The sequence below is a fragment of the Halichoeres trimaculatus genome, unplaced genomic scaffold, assembly GCF_033239565.1.
Source record: "Halichoeres trimaculatus isolate MK-OKI-2021-1 unplaced genomic scaffold, fHalTri1.1 fHalTri1_scaffold_14, whole genome shotgun sequence".
In the NCBI taxonomy this organism is placed as follows: Eukaryota; Metazoa; Chordata; class Actinopteri; order Labriformes; family Labridae; genus Halichoeres; species Halichoeres trimaculatus.
The window spans coordinates 18408843-18433738 of record NW_027437192.1 but is presented as its reverse complement, the minus strand read 5'-3'; the positions used below and the strand labels follow the sequence as shown (position 1 = coordinate 18433738).

At 40.4% G+C, this 24896-nt stretch overlaps 3 protein-coding genes across 5 annotated transcripts; 2 read left to right on the top strand and 1 right to left on the bottom strand.

The window, feature by feature from the left end:
* Window positions 1-563: 563 nt before the first annotated feature.
* On the top strand, window positions 564-7127 carry rab5aa (RAB5A, member RAS oncogene family, a). 2 transcript variants are annotated; one of them, XM_074687105.1, is made up of 6 exons: window positions 564-765; window positions 3175-3392; window positions 3755-3906; window positions 4132-4254; window positions 4455-4548; window positions 4734-7127. In XM_074687105.1, the coding sequence occupies exons 2-6, from the start codon at window positions 3227-3229 to the stop codon at window positions 4847-4849; spliced, it is 651 nt and encodes a 216-aa protein (XP_074543206.1). In that variant the 5' UTR covers window positions 564-765; window positions 3175-3226; the 3' UTR covers window positions 4850-7127. The 2 variants fall into 2 exon arrangements, with proteins under 2 accessions (XP_074543206.1, XP_074543205.1); XM_074687104.1 differs by having other exon boundaries at window positions 565-765; window positions 3172-3392.
* A 430-nt stretch (window positions 7128-7557) lies between these two features.
* Window positions 7558-16320, top strand: kat2b (K(lysine) acetyltransferase 2B). Its single transcript, XM_074687640.1, has 18 exons — window positions 7558-7960; window positions 8999-9125; window positions 10173-10318; window positions 10411-10497; window positions 10601-10782; window positions 10867-11058; window positions 11144-11244; window positions 11371-11496; window positions 11986-12119; window positions 12209-12417; window positions 12495-12621; window positions 12721-12831; window positions 13763-13906; window positions 14003-14117; window positions 14245-14275; window positions 14381-14444; window positions 14529-14613; window positions 15103-16320. The coding sequence occupies exons 1-18, from the start codon at window positions 7760-7762 to the stop codon at window positions 15294-15296; spliced, it is 2376 nt and encodes a 791-aa protein (XP_074543741.1). The 5' UTR covers window positions 7558-7759; the 3' UTR covers window positions 15297-16320.
* Window positions 16321-16649: 329 nt separating this feature from the next.
* On the bottom strand, window positions 16650-20787 carry sgo1 (shugoshin 1). Of its 2 annotated transcripts, none has more exons than XM_074686821.1 (10): window positions 20636-20787; window positions 20283-20475; window positions 19569-19768; window positions 19382-19434; window positions 19236-19300; window positions 18270-19145; window positions 18038-18169; window positions 17643-17804; window positions 17276-17465; window positions 16650-17187 (listed from the first exon to the last, which is right to left on the bottom strand). In XM_074686821.1, exons 2-10 carry the CDS (start codon window positions 20425-20427, stop codon window positions 17028-17030), a joined length of 1983 nt encoding a protein of 660 aa, XP_074542922.1. In that variant the 5' UTR covers window positions 20428-20475; window positions 20636-20787; the 3' UTR covers window positions 16650-17027. The 2 variants fall into 2 exon arrangements, with proteins under 2 accessions (XP_074542922.1, XP_074542921.1); XM_074686820.1 differs by having other exon boundaries at window positions 17276-17396.
* Between the last annotated feature and the right edge of the window lie 4109 nt (window positions 20788-24896).

The window sequence follows — 24896 nt, the reverse complement described above, 5'->3', positions numbered from 1 at the left end:
GGTGCATTTAATCAAACTCTTAATATCACAGCAATATGTCCATTCTAACAAGACAAAACACTGCAAAGTATGATAATGAAATCCAACAGTTTAATATCATCAATTTCAATCTCAATTTTTCCTTTCTGGTCCCCCTCATTTTTCATCTTGTTACTTTGGGCACTATATATTTCTGTGTTTGACTTAACCTAGACACTTTGTATTTTGCTTTTCCACTTTTTATTATTTAAAGAGACACTTTCTTATGTACTGTTTTACTTGATTAAACAACTTTATATGACTTTTCAACAGTTTATTTTTTCTTCTTTGTTTGATTTGTACTCCGGCCCAGGATAAATGAAATAACGATTTTCAATAAATTGAAATTAAGTTAGAGTTTGAGATGAGGTTCAGATAAGGCTGATAATATGCCACTTTATTATTTCTTCGGTGATTTATATATTTGTTTTTTATTTGTAATCGCACAATACAAGCTGTTCTCGAACCGTGTTGGTATGAAAACCATTCAGACGTCTGTCTTTGATCGACTGGGAAACTCATTAGTGCAAGGCAGACGTGCTGTGTGACGTGGCACGGAGGGCGGAAGAGCTTGTTTGTGTTTTGGTTCTAAGGGGAAGTTGCGAGAAGAAAGAAAGGAGGAGACGTGACGGGATTGTTGAATTTTTTTCTTGGTTCCCTAATACCATCTCACCACAGTGTCCTGGGCCCCGTGTGCATATACCACAGCCGTGTAGCCTGAAGTTTTGAACACCGCCTTGCTCTCAGGTAGCGTACTGGACTCGCCATGAATCGACAAGTTGTGTGACTGGCTAACGTTTGGACTAATGTTAGCGAGCACTGTGGCTAGCTGACTCCAGCTAATGTCGATGATGTTTGATAGCTGAAGGAAATGAGAAATACAGGCCCCTTTCACGTCCCACCGAGTTCAGCTTTAACTCTACTGTGCTCGCGTGCTGTCATGAGCTAACATCAGGTACATCAAGGTGTTTGACTGGCTAACAGTTGACTTTATGAATGCTTACAGCTCCATGGGTGGAATCAGGTCAGTGGGTGGAATGCTAACTTTGCAAGCTAACGTTGTGTTTGTTGATTAAGAGCTGACTGTCCCAGTTAATTAACATTACCAGAACAATATTTTAGACTGACAACACCACCGTGCTATACAACTACTGTCTCGTTACCCTAGATTTAATTTAAAATGTGCTTTGGGTTGTATTTTTCTCTTAAAATATAGGTACTGTTGTGGTTTGGGAGGCTAACGTTAGAAGCCAGTGAGACAGCAAGGGTTGGCTAACAGCAAGTGTGCTAAGAAGCTTGACAGCAAAAAAAGATGTGGTGAAAATGACTTATCCTTCCAAAGCTAGAACAGATATATGGCCACCGTGAAGATAAGAAGGTGTGTTGACAGTCAACCAACGACAGTCTAATCCAAATATGTTGTTAGCATAGCAGCGCTCTTCGTTTGTTGACAGTTCTTTCCATGACTCTAAGTAAACGCAGTTTTTTTAACAGCAGTAGTGTTTTGTGAGTAAAATCCCCTTCATATTTTATCTTCAGTAGAGCCTCTAAAATACATTGGTCATTATACATTGGTGACCAAAAACCATACGAACAATTTTCACATTTAAGAGTTTCAGGGGTAAAAATTTGGTGAACCATGCCCAGGACAAATTCTTTCAAAACAAGAGAAAAACATTGGTTAACTCCCAACAAAAGTCATTTGTCAAACAGAAAGCTGTCAGCAGTTCAATCCTAAATAAGTTACAAAGAAATGCATGGCATCTATCTGTGCAGGGATTTTTGCAGTTGTAACACACTCTGGTAGAGCCAGTGAAGGCGGGCAAAATAACTGAAGTGTTATAGGGGTATGTCTGTATAAGTTTACTGTTATTCTAAAAGGCCTCTGCTGGATTTTTTGCATGTTGAAAACACAGAGATACCGCTGTGTTTGAGCTTGACACTAACAAACCCAATAGGGCTGCGCAAAGTTCTGAGTTTGTCATTAACAGGATAACAGGATATGATTATTTACAATTAACCCATGGCTGAAGCCTGAATGTGTTGCATTCTAAAGAATGAAGGATTTCTTCCTGTAGAGGCAAGGAATGGGCAATGATTTTCGAATACTCGAACAGTCATTGACATAAAAAAAAATGGAATAGTTCATGGGATGATGGCTTTGTCCTGTCTGCAGCAGGTCGCAGTTTATCTTTAATCTTCAAATAGTTACAAGCCAATATCACATAACTCTTTTGCTTGATGTGCCCATACATAGTAGAGCCTATTATGTCTTGTTCAACTTTTAAGGTCAGTGTATAACAGTCTTGTTTCTAAACCACTTTGATGCAGCTTGAAGCTTAAACTAGCTATTATTTACTCCAGCCCAATTAACACAATTTTAGCACTAAAAGGTGCATTTGGGACTGATTGCAGATTCATAAACAACATGTCGTGAACAGGGTTGTGTAGAAATTTGACTTTTAGCTTGTCTGCTCCTTTTAATTTTCTGTTTTATATTTATTGCATTTCACACTGTTATCCAAATGATGTATATTTAAATTTCTTTCTGATTTTCTCAATTTCTGCATGACAGGTCAGGTAAATACCTTGGTGCCTGGAGTTTTAAAGCATTTATCACATAGCATAAAGACAGCATTTTAAAGAGTTTTGGCTATTAATTCTCTGTTTCTGAAGATGACCTTTAAAGGTCAAGATTTCCACTGATATATATGTTGTTTAGACTGTTGTTTTTTCTCTTATTTGGAGCAAGATCAGTCTTGCTTCTCCTTTTCTAAATGCCAAATGTTGATTTTTGTGTATTTCTGGCTTCTGACTTTTGGCAGATCTCTGATAAAGTTTACAGTATGACTTCAAACTGCCAGCACCCACCCTTACAAAAAGATAAATCCTTTAACTCAACCTATTTTTTTTTTTTTTTTTTAGCAAAAAGAGCTGTGGCAATTCTCTAGGGTGTCACATATGAACCAAATATTGTGTTTATTTTGAACCCTGTAAAGTCCAATGTAAAAAAACTAAACAGAAGAAAAAAAACAGACACTGTGTCCAAGCATATTTCTCTTTTCCTAAGAGGAAGTAATATTTTGGATGCTGTATAAATTTTACCAACTTGATATGTACTTAGTTATTTACTTTTTCCTCTTGTTTTTGCAGCAGAAGTCCTGATAGTTGGTTTGGCCCACAGGACCCCCGCGTATCTGACTTGGTCATGGCCAATCGCGGAGGAGCTACAAGACCCAACGGGCCCAATGCAGGGAACAAGATCTGTCAATTCAAATTGGTGCTGTTGGGGGAGTCAGCAGTAGGGAAGTCCAGCTTAGTGCTACGTTTCGTCAAGGGTCAGTTCCATGAATTCCAGGAGAGCACAATAGGAGGTGAGCTCAATATCAACAGAGCAGGCTCACTTTAATGAGCTGCCAGTTGTTTGTAGATCAAACAGGTGTGTTTGTGAATGCACTTGCCAGATTTTGACTTTGTAAAGCAAACTGAGTGCTGACTCCAGTCACAGGCAAACTGTAAGGTTACATTTATACAACTTTTGTGTGAAGACTTCCAAGTACAAATATTTGCTAAAGTTTGAAACTTTATCTTAAAGTCAAAATTATATATTTTTCATAAAATTCTGTGGATAGAAACATAATGATATTCTAAATGTATGTCATGTTGTGTCCGTATGTTACGATCTAAGATATGTTCAGTATATTTATCATGTTGACCCACCCCTCCTTTCTTTCAGCTGCCTTCCTCACTCAGACAGTGTGTCTAGATGACACAACAGTGAAGTTTGAAATCTGGGACACTGCAGGTCAGGAGCGTTACCACAGTTTGGCACCCATGTATTACAGAGGAGCACAGGCCGCCATTGTCGTCTATGATATCACAAATGAGGCATGTTCATTTACCACTGAATAAGATGATACAACTTAACAAACAGCACTTTCATTTTTGGGTTGTTCAGATAATGCAGAGCATGTTCTTACCCTCAATAAGCATGTGGCATACTTCACAGTCAAAAAATGCTTTTTATATGAAATTGACCTATAAGAAAGTTATTTTTTTTTTATTAGTAGCCATGTGGAGGTATTGACATGTGGCCTTGTTTTCTTTTGACAGGAGTCCTTTGCCAGGGCAAAGAACTGGGTGAAGGAGTTGCAAAGACAAGCTAGCCCTAACATAGTCATTGCTCTGTCAGGCAACAAGGCCGACCTTGCCAACAAGAGAGCTGTCGACTTCCAGGTCAGAGAAAAAACACACACACACACACACACAGTGGTTCTGTTGTAAGCAGTTATCTTGGAGTGTTGTTTTAGCTCAGCCAATAAGACAGACGCAAAGTCCTTGAAGCTTTTGTCTCTACAGCACATATTTCCTGTCTTTTCTTCCCTGAAGACGTTTGGGAGTATTAAAAACTAACTGTGTTAATGTTTTGTCAACAGGATGCCCAATCCTATGCAGATGACAACAGCTTACTTTTTATGGAGACATCAGCCAAGACTTCTATGAATGTGAATGAAATATTTATGGCAATTGGTAGGTCATTTTATTTTTACACTTAACAGGATTCAGACTCTGATTTTTGTTGTACATGTGCACAGGTCCCATTTTTAATGTCCTGGATTTCTAAGTTGTTTTGTAAAAGTTTTTATGTGCTTTTCACACCAGTGAGATTTGAATTAGCATATTTTGTCACTAATGATTATTCACTTTTCATTCAGCAAAGAGATTGCCGAAGAGTGAGCCCCAGGCCCCAGGAGCCACCAGCGGGCGGAACCGGGGAGTGGACCTGACAGAAGCTGCTCAGCCAGCCAAAGCTCCATGCTGCAGTAACTAACGTGAAGAAGGCTCTCCTCCAACCTGCCCGAATAGCAGTAACTAATGCGGCTGAAGCCCAGAATGCCACTGCGGTTACTAATGCAATGTGTTGTACTCTTATCTCCAAATCTCTCATTAGCAAATCAAGAAAAGATGCCCCCCTTCTCTTCCCTTTTTTTTGTGGTAACAAAGTCAGTTCTATCACCCTAAGTCTTTTCCCCCCCATCACGGTTTTTGCTGCTACTGAGTTCAATCTCCAAATCCATTCTGTTTCTCTTCCTGCCATCCAGCTTGTCAATCTATCAAAAGTTATTGATAGATTACCGATAGTAAATATTAAAGACCCTGCTGCACTCTGCCTTCCACTGTGTAGATATGACTTTCATTTAGAGGAAGTGGTCACTTCCCTGTTTCTGGTATAGCTTCAGACTTTGGTATTGCATTTCTAAAAACCGTCTTGTTTTGATGATTTTAAGTAACTTTAGTTAACTGGGATTTTGTCAAACAAAGTGCACATATTGGTTCTCTCACAAGAACTAAAATAGAAAATAAAACAATTAAATCACCTTTAGTCTGCAGGAGCACAGAAAATCAGAGGACAGTTCATTTGAATTGAAGAGAGAAACCCTAAGCTCTGCACCTCTCTTTTCACTTGGATCCTTTTTAAAGGTTCCAAGTATGAAATTGAATAAACATTAAACAGCAGTCTTCCACATTCAGCTCTTTTCTGTCTGCTTCCCCTTGCCTCCTCTTGTTCCCCCCAACCCAAAGCAGCATGAGTGTCTGAACTCTTTCACCACGATAAGGCTACACTTTGGTGGGCCATCCCTGCCTCTAGCTATCCCCAGTGGCATTGTGCAATGTTTCAGATGTATTTACTTTATGATTGAGTGTCTGTAAGGACCAGTGCAGCATGGCAAAACACCTGGGTTCTATTTGTGTCCACATAAGGCACCCATCAACCTGCAGATCTCCTGATGCAGTTTCACTCATAAAGATGATCCCTTTGTTAAATATTTGTTTTTTATCTTTGGATGATTCGACTTCCGCAGTCTTAATGTTTCTGTACCGCTGCTGAGTTTCTTCCTGGCAAACATCAGAGGTGAAGGTAGAAAGTTGCAATACTTGTGTCTGCTTCTGAGTCTCCTTTTTGAATCTTAATTAGCTGTCTTTTTTTTTCTTGATTAGGAAGTGCTTTAGACACACTTGTGTGTCAGTGTGTATAAACTGGGCCTGGGCTGGCTGGCTGATGACAGATTACATCCATAGACTCACTCACACGGGCCCATTTATGTGTGAGTGAGTGGACACATTTGCACATGAAGACACATCTCTCTGACATCTTCACCCTAAAACCCTGAGAGACATAGACATCATTGTACATAAATACACACATACACATTTACACTGTCTGTTACACAGCTTCCTAACATGTTGGGCGCACACACTTTTTATCTTACCCCATCACACACATGCACACACAAACACATGCAGCACATTTGAATAACTCTTTCTACAGGTCTGTCTTACTCATGCCTTGCACTAATGATGCTCATGAATATATCTTGTCATAATTACAGCCAGTGTGATATAAATATAAATATATATATAAATATAAATATATAAATAATATACTGTAAATAGGGTGTTGCAGTGTAGTCTACTTTTTTCCAGTGACAGGACTAATGCTTGCTAGGGAGTTGTCTAGATAATCATAAAAAAGCTGTACAGTGAGCAGAAAAAAAACAGCCACAATATGGGTTTGGAGTTTTGTTGCTGTTCCTTTTTTCACATGAATGGTTAAATTATAATCAATGGTGGTCTTTATAAATGTATGTAGTGTTATTAACAAAAAAATGAAATTGCATTTATTTCGTCATCTGTCTTGTACCCTTTTCTCAAAAGAAAAAAATATCTGAATATTTAGGTTTCTGTTTTTCAACATTAATCACTTTCTTGCATTTTACTTTTTTAATGGTTTTCAGGTTTCAATACAGTTGTTGTAAAAACTCCAAAGGAGTCAGACACAAAACAACAGTTTAACCGACAGTCTGCCCCCATCATATTATCTCAGTAACCTTGTGAAGATATTGTAGGAACAGTGTAACAACTGTCGGCTGGCACAATGGTGATTCATGAATAAATTAATTAACACATAATGGGGATGCAAATGCTTATTGTTAATTTCTTTTTTTGTTCTTGTGGTGAACACTTAATAACGGTCAACAAAACATTTAAATGCAAGCATTTTACAGTACTGTTATGTAATGACCAAATAAATACTGAAATAAATTTGATCATTTATTATTGTAATCACGCTGCTTGTGTGTGTGTGTGTGTTTGTGTGTGTGTGTGTGTGTGTGTGTGCGTGTGTGTGTGCGTGTGTGTGTGTGTGTGTGTGTGTGTGTAAATGACATTTTCTTTGAATTTAATAAAGAGCTTTTTCTAGCCACATAAAAAAATAATTTATTAATTTTACATTCAGATGATTGAATTTGAATTAAAGTTTGTCCTCATTTGACCATAACATAGAATAAAATGTGTTTTTCAAATGATATAATTTTTATGAAGTGACACCAATTACAGTGTCTTCTCTGAGGTACTTGCTGAGAGACTGGACTGCACTCAACTATCATTACCACCCAGTCTTTGTGTCCTCAGATAAGGCTCTGCCAAGAAAGCCACATTTTTTCTATCGCGTCGACCTTGAAATTTTCCTCCAAACGCTCGCATTTTGTGACCTCTCCTTTCTGAATTGGAGTACAGCCGGCCTATCCCACCGAGTCCCCTAGCGGAGGAAAATGGGCCTACAGCGAGAAATTGAAAATAAGGATGAGCGCCATGTCTGATCCACCGCTTGTGGAATAGAGCTGACGGCAGAGCAAATATTTCCCGGGCCGGGGGTGCCGTCGGGGGTTAGGTGAGACTCATGGCGGACAGCGCTGGGATTCAACAAGGTTCGCCGGCCATAGGGGCGGCGGGCCTGGTTCCGGCCGCTCCTGGAGCCGGGGGCACGGAGGGCTCTGGCGCCGCTGGAGGATCCGCACGTATCGCCGTGAAGAAGGCGCAACTCCGCTCCTCACCTCGGCCAAAGAAACTGGAAAAACTCGGAGTGTACTCATCGTGCAAAGTATGCTCTATTTGCAAATGGCTGTCTTTGTAAACACGACTGTTTTGGGAGGATTAATCTCTAAAAGGGGTATTTCCTGAGCTTGGTTGCATTAGTTTACAAAATGCAAGCGCAGCAAAGGAAGCCATTGCTGCACTTCATTTTTTTCATTTTGCATGCACGAGCAAATTATTGGGAATCTATATTAATAATCTTTAATCAAAGTGCTATTATACCAGTGGACCGTTGAGCGGGGTACCCCTTGCTGCAAGCTATACACTGTTTGTACAATGTTACTATGTTTCTGTCGAGGTGGGGGGTTGGTGAACGTAAACATTGGCTTGGCACTGGTACTTGGGAGTAGCTGGCTGTATGCAGAAGGTCTGTATCCCTGTGTGTCTGCTTGCGTATGTGTGCGCGGGCTGTTTGTTTCCCTGAGGAGATGTTTCAGTGTCCCCGTGCCGTTCGTCAGCGCATGGCGGTACACAGAGAGGATTTTATTGGGTTTATGCAGTGTATCATCCGCAGAGAGGGACGGGGTCTTTGTTTTGACAGGGTGACAGCTGCTGGGGGGGCGGAGTTTGTTGTTGTTTCAATGCGCATGCTCAGTGGGGCAGCTCCAGCTGACAGTGACAGGCCTCCTCACCCTACCTCACCTCCCTACATTTTTACGAAGTCAGTCATAACAAATCACCATTAACAATAGCTTCACTGTCACTTTATTCATCTGTAAGCTGTTTTGGCAGACTTACACGATAAAGATATATTGTCCGTGAACACCGTGAACTGCCTGGTAGCATTGTGGTAGATTTTAAAGAAGTTAACACAACTCTACAAAAAACAAAACAATTATAGCCTTTTTTCATGACGTTTGAGAAAGCTACGTTAAACTACTACTGCTTCCAAATTTTGCTTGTCTTCTGTAATGTACAGTTAATTGCCATTTAAACTAATTTTATATTATATTCAGTGCTCCACTGAAAAGATTAGTGCTGTGTCTACTAATTTTAGAGAATTTTTAACTGCTGTTTTTTGTTTTTTTTTTCTTTTTTGCCCCAGGCTGAGGGAGCCTGTAAGTGTAATGGCTGGAAAAGTCAGAACCCCCCTCCAACACCTCCACGGACAGACCAGCAGTCCAACACAGTGAACCTACAGGAGCCCTGCCGGAGCTGCTCTCACACACTGGGTAGATCAGCAATTACTGTGCTTTACGTTTCAACTCCAGTCCCCTCAAAAGTTGGGACATTGTAAAGTGGTAATCAAAAAAAAGGTTTAATTTATCTTTTATATATTTAGTTAGGAAAAATATATATTACTTTTAAATTCAATGCCAGCAACAAATTTTAAACAAGTTTGGACAGGGAAATGTTTACCATCCTGTGTGTTCTCTTTGTTTAAAAACACTGTAAATACTTGTGAACCAGAAAGACCTGGTTCTGGAGTTTTGAAAATAAGACACTGTCCTAGACTTGCCTGATATGTTTTCAGCTGCACAGATCAAGATCTCCTCTCCAGAATTTTCCATGCCATTGTACTATCACATGTTTTCAATGGGTGTCAAGTCAAGACTGCAGGCAGGCCAGTTTTGCATCTGGACTCTTCTACGACAGAGCCATACCTATGTAACATATACAGGTTATGGTTTGTCGTTAACTCCCTGAAATACTGAGTCTTACACTCAATACACCTCTAGTGTGCAATGTGAATAATTATCATTATCAAATCATTTTACTTAACTGTTGCAAATGAAGCTGATTAGAAGGGAGATGCTCCAGGTGTTTGTTTTTTAGCATAGCAAAACTTTTGTAGCATACCCCTGACCATATATATTTTTTAAATGCTACTCTAATTATTTTTTTAGTACAAATTTCAAAATTTGGCCTCTCACTTTGCACTATTTTTGATTGAAGATTGACGGTTAAAATAATTTGCAAACCTTCAAATGACCAGTCCAGGGTGTTCCCAGCCTCTCGCCTTAAGATAGCTGGGCTAGGCTCCAGCCACCCGTGACCCTGAGCAGGATAAGTGGTACAGAAGATAAATAAATCTTTTTGTAATTGACATTTAACATAATTTTCCAACTTTTGAGGATTTTTTAAATTAAACGATTGTACATTATGACATTTTTAAATGAAGAACCTTTCAATTTTTTCATTAAATTTGATTTTAGTTATATCAAGACATTACAGTTCTACACTGCAACAACTTTAAGATTTTTTTGTTCTCTCACCAGGTGATCATGTGACCCATCTAGAAAATGTTTCCGAAGAGGAAATGAACAGACTCCTAGGTATTGTCTTGGATGTGGAGTATCTCTACACCTGTGTTCACAAAGAGGAGGATGCAGACACCAAACAGGTCTACTTTTCACTTTTCAAGGTTCGTTTCTTCTCTTAGGGTAAAATTATACAAGGATAATGTTTCAATGTGTGCACTGTGTATAAGTGAGAATAACCCTTGTTATTTTTCAGCTGTTGAGAAAATCAATCCTGCAGATGGGTAAACCAATGTTAGAAGCGCAGGAGAGTCCTCCATTCGAAAAACCCAGCATTGAGCAGGTAGATACAAACCTATGAGAGCATCTTCTGCACAAAAGCAGCCATATTCAAAACGAGTTAGCTCTATTGTTTGTTCACATTTTGATACTTGTTGTTCAAACAGGGGGTCAACAATTTTGTGCAGTACAAATTCAGCCATCTGCCATCCAAAGAGCGTCAAACCATCATGGAGCTGGCCAAAATGTTCCTCAATCAGATCAACTACTGGCAGCTGGAGACGCCCTCCCAGAGACGCCAGAGGGTTCCCAATGACGATGCAGCAGGATATAAAGCCAACTACACCAGGTAGCTGTTCTTTAGGATGCCTTCTAAGTATGTATCAGATCTATCAAAGTCAGAGTGTTTCAACTGACTTTTTCTGTCCTCTAGATGGCTCTGCTACTGCAATGTCCCTCAGTTCTGTGACAGTCTCCCCCGGTACGAGACCACTCAGATCTTTGGCCGGACGTTGTTGCGTTCGGTGTTCACTGTGATGAGGAAGCAACTGCTGGAGCAGGCCCGACAGGAAAAGGACAAGCTACCACCTGAGAAACGCACACTCATTCTAACACACTTCCCCAAGTAAGATCACAAAAAATTCACATCACAATCATGTCACATATGTATGCTTGTCCTTTTATGATAAAGTTGTGGTTACTTGTCTCAGGTTCTTGTCTATGCTGGAGGAGGAAGTGTACAGTCATAGTTCGCCTATCTGGAGCCAAGACTTCCTGGCAGGAGCGTCAGGAGGGCAAATTATCCACACAGGTGACACAAGCCCTCACAAGTCCAACAAAAGAAACACTCTTGCAGCATTAACTATTAACACCAATTCTAGACCATGAAAGAAATTTCACTTCATTAAGTTTAGTTTTCCTGTCTATTTGGCTGTAGTAATAAGTGCGCCCCCTGTGGCGAGACCACTGTACTACAGCACCAGTCCTGTGTCAGTGGACCCCTCCACCTGTGGCAGTGTCAGTCCTGCCAGGAAAACAGCATCTGTGCTGGAGTCAAACCCAGGTAAGACAGTCAAACCTGTGATTGCTCAAAGGTAACAACAACTCTACACTATTATATAACATTAAAGAGCGGCATCAGGGGAAAGCAGCTTCCTACTCCTTTCTATTCCTCTGTCAAGTTAAACTGATGTTTTTCAAAAAGAAACTTTAAATCTATTTGAAGAAACATAAGCAGATAAAGCTAAAATTGTGCCAAACAAACTGAAAGAGTGTATTCTTCCACCAGGCTTGGACAACAGCTTCCCTCAACTATTAACAGAATGCTTTCAAAAGAAGAAGTGATGAAATTCAGTGTTAAACATGACCCTGTCCCAGCTATTTTTGAATATGTTGCTATATAGGGCTTTCAGTGTTTCTAAAATCATCATATTATTTCAAGTGCATTTTCACCAGTAAAGCAGCTTTTTATGGAACAGACTCGTATTGCTCAGCTCATGCAAATATGCAAAATTTACACCTAGGTAACTAATTTGGTCTCTGTGAATTGCAGTTGGAGAAAAGCGTAAACCCTCAGAGCCCCTGAACCATGAAGAAAACAAGAGACCCAGGGTGGTGGGTGACATCCCCATGGAGCTCATCAATGAGGTCATGGCAACCATCGCTGACCCAGCAGCCATTCCAGAGGTGAAATGGCAAAATATGAACCTTATTACCTTTAATTTCCATCATACAACAGGAAGTTTATCACATCACTTCCTCCATCCTCTCTGCAGACCAGCCTGCTGTCTGCTCACTCTGCACGTGACGAAGCCGCCCGTCTGGAGGAGCGCAGAGGGGTGATTGAATTCCACGTCATTGGTAACTCTCTGAACCAGAAGCCCAACAAGAGGATCCTGATGTGGCTTGTTGGTCTCCAGAACGTTTTCTCTCACCAGCTGCCCCGCATGCCCAAAGAGTACATCACACGGCTGGTCTTTGATCCGTGAGTGAAGCTGTGCTTCAGTCTTTTCAGAAATGTAAAACAGGAACAACAAATCTTATCTGTTTCTTTGGTGACAGGAAGCACAAGACGTTGTCGCTGATCAAAGATGGACGTGTGATTGGAGGGATCTGCTTCCGTATGTTTCCGTCACAGGGTTTTACTGAGATTGTGTTTTGTGCGGTTACCTCCAATGAACAAGTCAAGGTGAGAGTTTTCTTTGTCAGTTTGATTTGTTAATTTGTTATTTTTTTCTGAGAGCTCAGTTTTTGACCTTTTCTTCATATTTTGGCTTTGTGCTTGTAGGGTTATGGGACCCATTTAATGAATCACCTGAAGGAGTATCACATAAAGCATGAAATCTTAAACTTCCTCACATACGCGGACGAGTATGCCATCGGCTACTTCAAGAAACAGGTAACACATTCTGAAGAGTGTGATGTACAGTATGTTTCACCCTCACTGCTACGTTTCCTCCCAATGTCAGTCAAAATTCTCTACTTTGAATTAAACTGAACTTTCCTCTCATTTTTACATTTTCTTTTTAAGTTTCCTTAAAATAAGGGGAAACATTGCCTTCTTTCGCGTTAGAAACTGTGTTTTTCTCTGGTTATTTGCTTTCAATGGCCGTGTCCCAATTCAGCCTACGAAGGCTGCAGCCTACTGAGTACCCGGCATACGTAGCCTGCATAGACCACAAAGGCCAAACTGAATTGAGACGGTCAATCAAAAAAATAGTATAAAATATAATATAAAGTTTTAATTGCTTTACTAGAGTACTGAAATGATTAAATGCATTTTTTGAATTCCCTGTTTAAAAAAAGGTTTTTTTCCAGGGAATTTACATTCATGAACATAGAATTTTTCCATAATGAGAAGATTTATAAGAAGAACTGTTTTTCCTCAGTATATTACTTAAAAGGAGCCTGGACATCACATTTTTTTCTACAGTAAAACAAAATCTTCTTCAGTGTTTTATAAACACAATCTCATAGTTGTTGCCAGAAATCTTTCAACAACAACTGGATAAAACAGGACTCTTTCTAGGGTCCGGCCGCATCCATTATCTTTGGCGTTCACACGCAATGAATCTTGGGATAAGTGAGACTCAGAAGGATTCACTTAAACTGTCCTTCACGACATTCCAAGAGGAGGCTGGATTTGTAGGCCGCGTTTTGGAGGAGCCTTTGAAATGGGACAACGCACCCCTGACGTAATCGGTCTTCAAATTCAGCCGTTGTAGACTGCAGCCACTGAATTGGGACAGAGCTAACAGTCTTATAATGAACATAAATCAAAAGGATTGGTGTTGTAAATACAGTATAAAAATAAATCCTCTTTGTCTCAGGGTTTTTCAAAGGACATCAAGGTTCCCAAGACAAAGTATGTGGGTTACATCAAGGACTACGAGGGAGCCACGCTCATGGGCTGTGAGCTCAACCCCAGCATCCCCTACACTGAGTTTTCTGTCATCATCAAGAAACAAAAGGAGGTGTGTGTTGTTGTACTGTACCTTTTTTTCCCTTTCCATTTAATTTTACTCCTTTTTTTTTAACCTTTTGACCCATTTTTTATTCCTGTCCCTAAGATCATCAAGAAGTTGATTGAGAGGAAGCAGGCTCAGATCAGAAAAGTCTACCCAGGGCTCTCCTGTTTTAAGGAAGGAGTGCGACAGATTCCAATCGAGAGTATTCCTGGCATACGTACGTAAATTAGTGTGCATTTATGTCTTTTTTTTTGACAAATACATTTTATGTTTTTATGTGCCATTTTGGCAGCCTTTAGTGTGAAGTATAAAAAACAACTCTTTTCATTTTTCAACACTGACAGGTGAAACTGGCTGGAAGCCTGTAGGCAAAGGGTAAGTGTGACTCTGTATTTCATCATGCGAGTCTCGCTCAGTGCTTCACATGAATTAACAGGACTGAAAAGCTTGATCATATTTTTACATCTTATCGTACTTCAGAAAGGAGCTGAAGGATCCAGATCAACTGTACAGCACTCTGAAGACTATCCTCCAACATGTGAAGGTGAGGGACAGACATTTGTTTTTGTAGTCTACCGCTAACACAAACATGGACTCTATTCTTACCAGACTACTTTCTGTATTCTAGAGTCACCAGAACGCCTGGCCTTTCATGGAGCCGGTGAAGAAAACAGAGGCACCAGGGTACTACCAGGTCATCCGCTTCCCCATGGGTATGGATACTTCTCACCAAGATTCCCTGTTGTTTGAAGTGGAAGCAGAGGTTTTACATTTGTGAGCAAGAGAATCAGGTTACTCAAAACAATAAAAAAAGGATTGAAAAGTACTCTGAAAGATAAGAGTGTGAGGAGGATCTTCAAGATAAAGTTTAAGAATCAGTCTCAGTAAAAAGCAGCCCTAAGACCTCCCATTAACCGATATAAAAATGGCTGAATTTTTTTCACTATTGAAAATGGTTTAAATTTTATTGAAAAATTCTTTAAAGGAGCTGAGGGGAGTTTCGAAGTGATCTTGAAAAAGTGAAAAATACCTAACATCAAGCACATTCCACTAGTTTTCCCTTTTTAAAAGCAAGAAAAGTGCTTTTGTAACTGACTATTCTCTCTTGCTCTTCATGAATAGTAAGTTACAAACTCAGCTTTTGAGAGTGTATCACTTTAAATTCCAAACACTGGATAACATTTTTCTGCTTTTTGTCCCAGACCTGAAGACCATGAGCGAGCGCCTGAAGAGCAGGTACTACACAACACGCAAGCTTTTCATGGCGGACATGCAGCGCATCTTCACCAACTGCCGTGAATACAACCCTCCAGAGAGCGAGTACTACAAGTGTGCCAACCTACTGGAGAAATTTTTCTACACCAAGATCAAAGAAGCAGGGCTTATCGAGAAATAGATGAGTGGGGGGGGTTCTCCTCACCTTACTGAAAGGATAAGTCCTCAGACTGGTCCCCTGATTTCTGGTGCACAGGATTCTGAAACACTTCACATAAAAGGTGCAAACTGGTCCCAGATCAGCACTTTCAGTGTTTGATAAACGCTGGCAGAGATCTGGAGCCAGGAGCTTGGATTGATATTTACACTGAAAGACAGGCCACAAGGGAGGGCCTGCGAGACATCAAGCAAAGGAATCATCATGTCTTCATATTTCATCACATCACCAAGAGTCCCATGACAAACAGGACAGGGAGGAGGTGTACTGCTGATACATTTTAAACAGGACAGAAGACATCAATTAGCCTACGGATTTCTTTCAGATATTTACATTTGTCGCTGAATATCGGCTGATTTGAGATTCACCACACACCTTACTTATTCCCTCTCACTTTCTCCCTTTTTTCTTTTTCATCCTTTCATCCCCTGCCTTCTTCAACACCTGCCTCATCCTCAGTAGACTCAGGTAGAGTTGTCATGTGCAGTTACCATATCTCCAGTGTATAGTCATTATCAGCATAAAAGTCATTATAAGACTAGTGTTACCTGTGGGGAACGTGACTGAGTCTAACTCTGTTCCTGTAAATGAGGTCAAAGTTCATCTATGATGAGTTCTTCCTGCCAAAAGAGGAATACCTACTTTAATTTGTACAGATCTGAATGATTTTGAAGCACTTATATCCACTGTATATTTTAAATGTATATAACATATATTTTCTGTTTCAGAACTAAAAAGTAATTTTGTTTTCCCAATAAGCCGCATAGGGCAGTTTGTATGTCAGAATGCACTTTTATTTTTCCAAGTATTAGTTAACAAAAGAGAATTTTCCTTTTTACATTCAAATTACCGCTGTGGACTAAGGACTAATTCAATTATCTAGAGTTTATTCTTATTTAAGTGCTGTAATTTAAAAGAGTTATGCTAAAGACAAGGTCTTAATTTATTCTTTCTTATTTTTGTCCTGCAGATGGAGATTGATAACTTTATACTTTGGAGATAAACGAAACGATTGTGCAATACTATGTAGTTTTGCTGTTTTGTAAAAAGGTGTTTGTACTTTTCAGACTTTAGGGAAAAAAATACATTTTGTAATATGTCTGGAAAATGAATTCATGCTCTTTGTACAATTGGTTTTAATGACATAGCATAAGCCTATTTTCTAGACTGAATAAAGCAGAAGTAAGGCTTATTTGTTGTCTGTAGATTTTCTCTGTTGGAAAGGATTTTTTTTCTGACAGTTCTTGTGACCATGTAGATCATGTTAAAGCAGTAAACACCACATTGGATAAATTGAGAAATTATATTTATTGTCACATCACTTAAAGGAAATTAGAGGCGGATACAAACTGGCAGTTATTTGACAGCAACAATATGTTCTCTTATTCAGGATTTCATAATAAAAACACAAACTTTCAGAAAGATATTAACATAGAAAGGTGAATCAGTCAAACTTCAGAAAAGCTATTCCTGCTTCTACTCTGAATTTGGTGACTTATACCCTGCAAATAAGGACAAAGTCACTAAAGATATCTTAGAATGAAAAAAAAAATTTATCACTGATGTTTTCATAAAGGAACAATATCAAGAGTTTAAAAATACACCACTGTTCCAGCACATAACAACAGATTACATTAAAACTGACATTGCACACCTACAGTCAGAGTTCAGCACCAATAAAGAGGGTAGCTACTTTCAGCGACAGCCAACAAACGACTCATTGTATTTTTCAAAAGGCTGTTTGCAGCTCACAGATTTCCTCGGTTTCTGCATCGAGCTTCTGCTGGACTTCTGCTTGAAAATAGGAGAGCAAAGGAACTGCAAGTCTGTGTGTTTGTCTCCACGCCGCAGTTTCCTGTTAAGATGAGAAGGTAACTGAGCATTTCTACATAAAACAAGCCAGTGTCTTCAAATATTGATGGTAAGACAGTATGTTCACTTACCCATTGAGCGACGGTTCCTTGTAGTCAACAGCCATGGTGCAGCGTCGCTTCCGAGCAACAACAGGGGTGGAGCACCGTGCATCAGAGGGCCGGGGTCCAGCACGGGAGATTTGACGATAGGCTGCAGGGGACAGATTGGTCACATCACACAGACTCAAGCCCCGCCCTCCTGTCCTTATACCAAGCCCACCTGTGGAAACGTGAGGAAAGATGTGATCCAGAAGCAGGAAAAACAGGAGTTGTGAGTGAATCATAGTGACGTTACAACAAGAAGTGTGATCAGCCTCTCCGGTGCTCACTGATACCGTGACACTTACAAAAAGATTTTCATGAATAAGTGGGTTTGAGAGATGACAAATAAACGTACGTTTCTTCACCGTCCTAACCCTCTGAGGTGTTGGGTGAGGAGCGGCTTCACAGGAAGAATCTCCAAAATTGGACAGAACATTGTCTATCCTCATCATCTCAGCTTCAACCAGAGGGCTGACAGGAGGCAAGTCATCCTCCACAATAACCTCAGTGTGCAGCTCTGAAAAACGTACACAAAGAACAGTCTTTGATATGGATCAGGAAAAAGATTTAACACCCAAGCTCCATAACAGCTTTCTGACATCTGCCTGCACAATTAAACCTGACACCTGGGGATGTCACACAGGCAGGTCATCATGACACAAGACTCAAATGCCACATGGAGCTCTTATCAAGGAAGTAATAATTACGTTATGAAACCTTTTTTTTCCAACAGAAAATCAGTTTTCTCACCTTGTTGGTTTTCCTGCTCCAACCCCATTGGGTCAGGGCTGTTTGAGAAGCTAAAGTCAGGGGAGGGCTGGTGATGAGTTTCTTCTTTCTCAGGTGTGACAACTTTAGGACTCGTTTCTTCATCTTTAAAAACTATAACAGAGAACATGAACGGAAATGTTATGTGTTAACAGCTCTAATAATTAAAAACACGTATCAAAACCAAATTAAAGTTAAATCCTTGAAAGCTTACCAGTAATCTCCTGCTTTGGAGGGAAGTTTTCTTTCTGTCTGATGACCTGAGAGCGCCGACCTCTGCGCCTAGCGATCACTTTGGTCTTCCCAGGTGAAGTCCGTCTCCGTTTGGTTTTCTGAGGGATGTACAGACTGTCCTCAGACTCAGAGGAAGGTGATGAAGAGCTGGATTCATTTTGTTTGGATGCTACAGGCGATGCTTCAGTTTGGGTTTGGCCGCCTTGAGAAGATTCTTCGCTGATGGGTGTAGCCGGCTGATTGTCCTCTGCCTTTGCCTTGAACGGCGTTATGTGAATAGTCTCTTCACAGTCAAAATCAAACGTGTCATTGAATCCCAAAGAAGTGTTGAGCTTATTACTCTGTGAAGGAGGTGCTGCTTTTGCCCTTGTAGCTGAACGGTCCCGACTCTTAGAGCGGGCTCTGGGTTTTGGATTCTCCCAGGGTTTCTTTAGTGGGGCACGGTCTGTTTTGCGGCCTCTCTCTTGTTTCCGAGGAGCCGGTTCAGGTTTGGTTTGAGGCTGCTGCTGCTGCTGAGTTTGTTTCTTACCTGGCCTCTGCTGGTTGGTCTTTTTTGGTGGGTCGGGCTCAGGAGTAGAATGATGAAACTCCCCAGCACTAACAGTGTCTGCTGAAACTGGTGCCACTACTTGCTGTGGTTGATCTGGGTGTCTGTCTTCGCAGTGCACAGGACTTGCTTTGAAATCACCCAAGCCTGAGATGATTTCACTCTCACTCATTGATCTCCTTTCTCTCACACGCTCTGATCTTCTCCTGCCTGTTCTATCCACATGACGACGCCTCACACACACTGTGGATGGTAGGGTTACTGTCTTGTCACCTTCAGACAGGGTGTTCTTTTCAGGGGTCAAAGGGCCTGTGAAGGGAGGAGAAAGTCAGAATTATAATAACTGATTTGTTTTGAGTAATGTGGCCCATCATAATCATATGGCTAGTTTGTGGATACCTGCTGAAGTTGGTTGAGCTTCGTGAGGAGCAGGGTTGTCAAGGTTCCAGCTGGGGCAGCTGTTCCTACAGTTAATTTTTCAAGATAAACACAAAAACTCAAACAATATTTGATACATGTTTTAATATATATCTTTAAAAAAGTACCTTTCTTGATCCACATGTTGTTGGGATTCAACAGGGGTACTGGAAGACTTTGTCTAAATTGGCACACAGAGAAACAGAAGATTCTTTCAACAAGGGCATGTAATACTTCAAAATGATCAAAGCAATATCCAGAATTCCTGAGGCAACAAACAGAATATTATATAGAGGTTCCCATAGCTGAACCTACCTCTGAAGAACTTGCTTCTCGATCTTTGAGTTTCCTCTTGAGCAGAAGCAGGTGAAGGAACAAGGCCTGTTGCTCCCTTTTCAGCTGCAGGATCACTACATTGGCCTGCCTCACTTTCTCTTTTTCAGCTTGCAGGGCCACAGCCAGAGCTTTGTTGTTCTGCTGGACTCCTTTCAGGATGGTGTGGGTGGAATTAGGCACTGGGAGGAAACATAGGACAGGTCATTTGCTTATTTGAGGCATGTGCACTGAAATGGAATCTTGTGTTTAATTTGATCTAAGTGGTACTGATTTCAGTGATTTTTCTGTTTTGTGAGCTGTGTGAAGCAAAATGCTGTTTTCTCAAATTTCTAATTTGTTGAATTTTGTATTTTTTGAATAGTGGTCTGAGAGAAACAATGTGTGTGCTTTTAGATATCCATGTTAAGAAGTGTGGTGTGTGTGGAGGAAAATATGGATAATTTGTACGTTGTCGCTTGTGAAGGGATGCTCATTGGCAGATATATTAAGGTTTCTATAAAACTGTACTATGTTTTGTAGGTATCTGTCTCGTATTTTGGACCATCACATCCATAGCATGTAAACACGGCGCATCGCTGTTATGAGTGAGGTAGTTCTGATGATTTATTATGAACATTTTTTCGCAAATGCAGGAATAACTTCAGGTGAAGTCTACTTTACTGTAGTGGTGAAAACCCGCTCTCATATCCCTACCGGTGCTCTTGTTGATCCCCCTGGACCGTCCTCTGCTGGGAGCTGAAGCGCTGGCCAGCCGTTTGTTCCGTTTCTCCTTCATCTTCTCCTTTATGTCCTCCAGACTCTGCTGGTAGGACTTTTTCTGGACCCGTTCTTTCACCATGGCTCAGAATCTTATTTGTTTGCAGCTTCTTCACCTTGTCAAGCTAATCTGCAGCGAAGTACAACAACAAGCTTTAACAAATAACCGAGTTAACGTGCCAGCTCGACTAGCTTGCTATTTAACGTTAACTAGAGCCAACACCACCGTTTTGTCACTGCAGTGTAAATATAGCGGTATAACTTTGAAACTACCAGTTGCAGTATATTACCTGTTTATGTTTCTTTTGATACGTCGATTAAAAATATATCTTGGAGGCCCGAGTCAAGCAGCAAAATAATCCATTTTCTTGCGGTGTATCTGTTTCTTCCTCCCGTTGACGTTCGAATTTTGAGCCGTAGCAGCTGATTGGATGGACCTTGGGCATACGTCACTTCCCTTGGGGTATGCTTACTAACACTTCGCTAGGTGGCGCCAATGTTCAACAGAAAAAAAAATTCATTGCAGCCTGTGGTGACGACTGATTTAGTATTCAAATTATGTCTCATCTTTTGAGACTTAACATCAGGCTCCCACACAGCCCCCAAAAAAATGTAATTATAATTCTTGGCGTTTTAATCAGCCTCCTTTCACCTCTTTCCCACCCGAATGTCTGTTTGTCTGCTGGAAACAAATAAGGCAAAGTGGAGAAAATGCATGACTGAGTAATGGAAGTTTTTAGTGAATTTAGATAATAATGGAAATTGAACTCGTGCTCATTACAGGTCAAGCCCATGCAGCTACTCTAAATGGCTAATTGAGTGTTCAAAATTGAGTTAAGATAAGAGCTTGAGTTTGGCACTGTAAAGTGCTCTACTGCATGTGGATAGAGCTGATAAGTGCGCAAATCCCAGCCCTTTGACAGGCAACGTTTGAATTATATTCCTTTGAGGTGTTCCGAAACTTTAAGTGCCCTTTTTTATATCAAACAAGGCATTACATGCTACTCTTGTGCTTTATTACATTTTCTTTATTGCGGTTGCTATTTTTAGTTCTCTTAATGGTGCACTGGTGGAGAGTTACACAATCACTTTTGTTGTTTATGAACATCGTCATAAACCCCTATATATAAAATAAATGATGCCTTGATTACTTCCTTGCTTTTTGTGGTTCCACAAAGATGCCTTCAAGCTCCACACCGCCTCTATGTCACAGGTGCCCATTTTCAGTCAGGTTTTGCTCACTTAATGTTCTGTAAGTAGCCTACTAAATTACACTGACATCCTCATGATGATCTCATTTATTTTCCTAACAGTCTTACTTGGCAGGGTGCAAGGGAGAAATCTGCACCTTTTGCTGCACAGCCCTGCAGCTAGTGTAACACCCATTTGCACCTTCTGTCAAATGTGAGGCCAGAAAGCGTCTGTGACAGCCAACTGAATGACATATTGAGGCTACAGAAAGGGGGCTCGCTCAAGCTTGGGTGTTGTCAGTATCACCCACTGAAATGAACTGTTTCAGAAGGGTGTCTCTGCTGCAAAGCAGGGTGAGACTCTTGAGTGTTGGCTATAGTTCTTGATTTGTCTGAGTTTTGACACAGTTCTCTCTTATATTGCAGAAGCAAGTAAATGTAGCCTTAAAGTTTTACTGTCATAAATGTGGTGTATGTTTTTTATCACATTACAGTTGGAAAAATCCATCTACACTGTAGCTGAAGTTGTAATCTTTTTTGTCTTTCACAGGTTTGTACTCATGGCTTCAGGGACTGAGTAAGGTATGAGTAATAACTCTGTTTCAATAATAAGATCACTTTTGTTAACCTAAAAGGTGTATCATTTTCCCCAAAAGCAAAGAAATGTTGGATGTGCTGGAAAAAGTGTGTGGGATGCTCTTTTTGAGTTTGTCAGTAATAGGAAAAAAGGAGACAGACAGAGGGAGAGAAACATTAAAGGTAGACAGCTAGACAGCCAGAGGGACTCCACAGGTTCTCACTCATCTTGCTTTAATGGACAAATCCATCACACAGCATCGCACAGTCATTTCATGCCACCCCTGACTATCCACCTGTCTGCTGCCGACAGAGGAACTTATTATCACAGGGGGAGAAAAGGATAGGAAGACAGGGGAAGATTAGAATAACAATGTAGGGACTGTTGTTGTAGACAGAAAAATTAGAGCACATGATGATACAAGGAGCAGACGAGTATGAAGAGTGGAAACAGATGAAGACATTGCCTTTTTGATGAAACAACTCCATTTATCTTCTGAGAGATTAGGCTCTTATATCACGATTAAGAGATCACAAGCTCACCTCTGCTCAGTCTCATCTCTCTAGCTCACTCATCACTGTCCAGACAGTCTGACTGGCCAATGAGAAGATTATCTGTCCTCCTACCAGATGAAAAGTTTTATCTCTAATCTGTGCACTCGCCTCAGCAGGTGCCAAGAATACACAGTCCTGTTTTTTAATATGGAAAATGTTCGCACAGCGCCCAATTTAAGGATACAGAATCATAATACAGGTGGTGTAATAAACCCTGAAGCAACCTCTAGGACAGAAACAACACAGGAAATTGAATTGTGACCTGTGTTGTGGATACATTATCGAGCTGAGAGATAGGGTAGCATTCTCTGGTATGTGTGATTCTTTTCGTCTTACACTTTACTTTTATATCACAAAGAGGAAGATTTAAAGTTACACACATTAATGAAAAATATCAAAGATAACACAAATAAGTACAAGCCTGTTATCTATCATGCAAAGTGAATCATTTAAATTTTGTTTACTAACCTGTAAAAAAATGTTTGGCTATTTAAAAAAATAATTCATTATATTAAATGCAGTTATTTCACTAAGTTTAATATTAGGTCTTGGTACCTTTGCAGAGGCCCAGGGGCTTTAATAAAACAAAACTGCCATCCAAAATTGCAGTGTTTACTTTGTTTTAGAACACATAGCCCAAACAACCTCCCCATGGCAAAAATTAGTTACAGCTGAAGAAATCTAGTGCTGTCAGGGAGATAACTGATGCAACAATGCAGGAATTTCTCAAAGTAGAACATCCTAAGAATTCATTTCTGATTTTAGATTGTTGTAGACTGTCTTTTTCTGTGGGATGGAGGAAGACCAGAGTCTGATAGTAGTGATATCACACAGTATTTCTCCTTTACCATCATATCCCTTCGGAAAACAAACATCAACAGGACACACACACACATTCAACTCTCTGTAGATTGCAGCATGATCATTATGCCTTATTGCCTGCTCTTGAATACCCCACTGAGCCACTTACTTCAGAGCCAACATCCCCTCCGCTGGCTGATTCTTCGCTCTGTGCCATACCGCTGCACTGCCTCCACTGGAGCAGGAAGCTTTACAGGGACTTAAAACTACAACTTGTCTGGTACTGTAAAAGCAACAATTGTCAAGCAAGAAGGGAGAATTTGAAGTGTCATGTTTGAACTTTTAACAACTGCTCCCTGAACAGCTGTAGTGGTGAGTTGACCTAGACAGGTGATGCTGTGCAGCGGCTCCCCTTTGCCTGCTCACCTTTTGTCCACCCACCTGAGGCAGAATCATTACAGCCAGAGTAACACAGGCAGCCTGCACAGGTATGTTGAGTTAACCTGGCAGAATTTGTACTTGGTGGACACTTGGACACATCATCTCTTGATGTGTCTATCAAATGCTGGAGGTGAAGCTTGATCGCTGTCATCAGTGACAACAAAGATGTTTTATTCAGTCAAGATAAACAGGTTTCTGAGGCAAATGAGGAGAAAACAGCCTCTTCTGTTGAAGAAAACAGCCTGTTGGGAAAATGTTAGTTTGCAGCCTGTTTGCTACAGTCAATGCAGATTCTTCACTTTCAACAAGCTACATTTTAAATGTTGTTAAGAAATAATATGCAGCCTTAAGACAAAGCATGGCTAGGTTGCAAGAGGGGAGATCTGATGCTAAGCTAAGCTAAGCCTAGTAGCAACAATTAGCATCCGCCTCATAGAAAGCTTTGAGTAATGTGTCCTTAAAGTTTACTCTTTCAGAAAAAAAGGATTTTGCCTGAATACTGTTTTTTAATCCAGTAGTTTAAATAATGTCAGTATATTGTTTAATTATTGCAGTGGTTGTATGATATGGCTTAAAGCTTTACATTTTCACATTTTTTCTTTTTATTTGACATTAAAAAACATACAGGTACTCCCACTCTTTTTTGCAGGTAAAGGTAGAAAGTGTTAGGTTGAGAGGTGGATTGCATTTGCAATTTGAGTTTAACTTTCCAGCTGGGCTTTTTAAAACCTTTGTCTTTCTTTTCTCTTTGTTTTTGCAAATCATTACACTCATCCCCTGGCCATCATGGGTTTATGATTTGAATTAAAATGCAATGTGCAGAAGTCAAAACGCTGCATCCTACTGCCAAGAGCTTATTATAGTCTCTTTCTATGTAAGCAGTGAGCAGAGCTGCCCTCGCATGGCATGCACAGCTCTTCTTCATACCTTTGTACTCTCTCCAGGTAGCAAAGTATGAAAAAAATCTCTGGATGCCAAGTGAGGCTTT

Excerpts from the sequence above, each read along its gene's own strand:
- rab5aa (XM_074687105.1), top strand. The coding sequence starts at position 3,227 with ATGGCCAATCGCGGAGGAGCTACAAGACCCAACGGGCCCAATGCAGGG. Across the intron at positions 3,907-4,131 it reads TCTATGATATCACAAATGAG|GAGTCCTTTGCCAGGGCAAA; the intron begins GCATGTTCATTT and ends TTCTTTTGACAG. Across the intron at positions 4,549-4,733 it reads TGAAATATTTATGGCAATTG|CAAAGAGATTGCCGAAGAGT; the intron begins GTAGGTCATTTT and ends CTTTTCATTCAG.
- kat2b (XM_074687640.1), top strand. The coding sequence starts at position 7,760 with ATGGCGGACAGCGCTGGGATTCAACAAGGTTCGCCGGCCATAGGGGCG. Across the intron at positions 12,120-12,208 it reads ACCCAGCAGCCATTCCAGAG|ACCAGCCTGCTGTCTGCTCA; the intron begins GTGAAATGGCAA and ends TCCTCTCTGCAG. Across the intron at positions 14,118-14,244 it reads CGAGAGTATTCCTGGCATAC|GTGAAACTGGCTGGAAGCCT; the intron begins GTACGTAAATTA and ends CAACACTGACAG.
- sgo1 (XM_074686821.1), bottom strand. The coding sequence starts at position 20,427 with ATGGTGAAAGAACGGGTCCAGAAAAAGTCCTACCAGCAGAGTCTGGAG. Across the intron at positions 19,769-20,282 it reads GGGGATCAACAAGAGCACCG|TGCCTAATTCCACCCACACC; the intron begins GTAGGGATATGA and ends GTTTCCTCCCAG. Across the intron at positions 18,170-18,269 it reads TCCAAAGCAGGAGATTACTG|TTTTTAAAGATGAAGAAACG; the intron begins GTAAGCTTTCAA and ends TCTCTGTTATAG.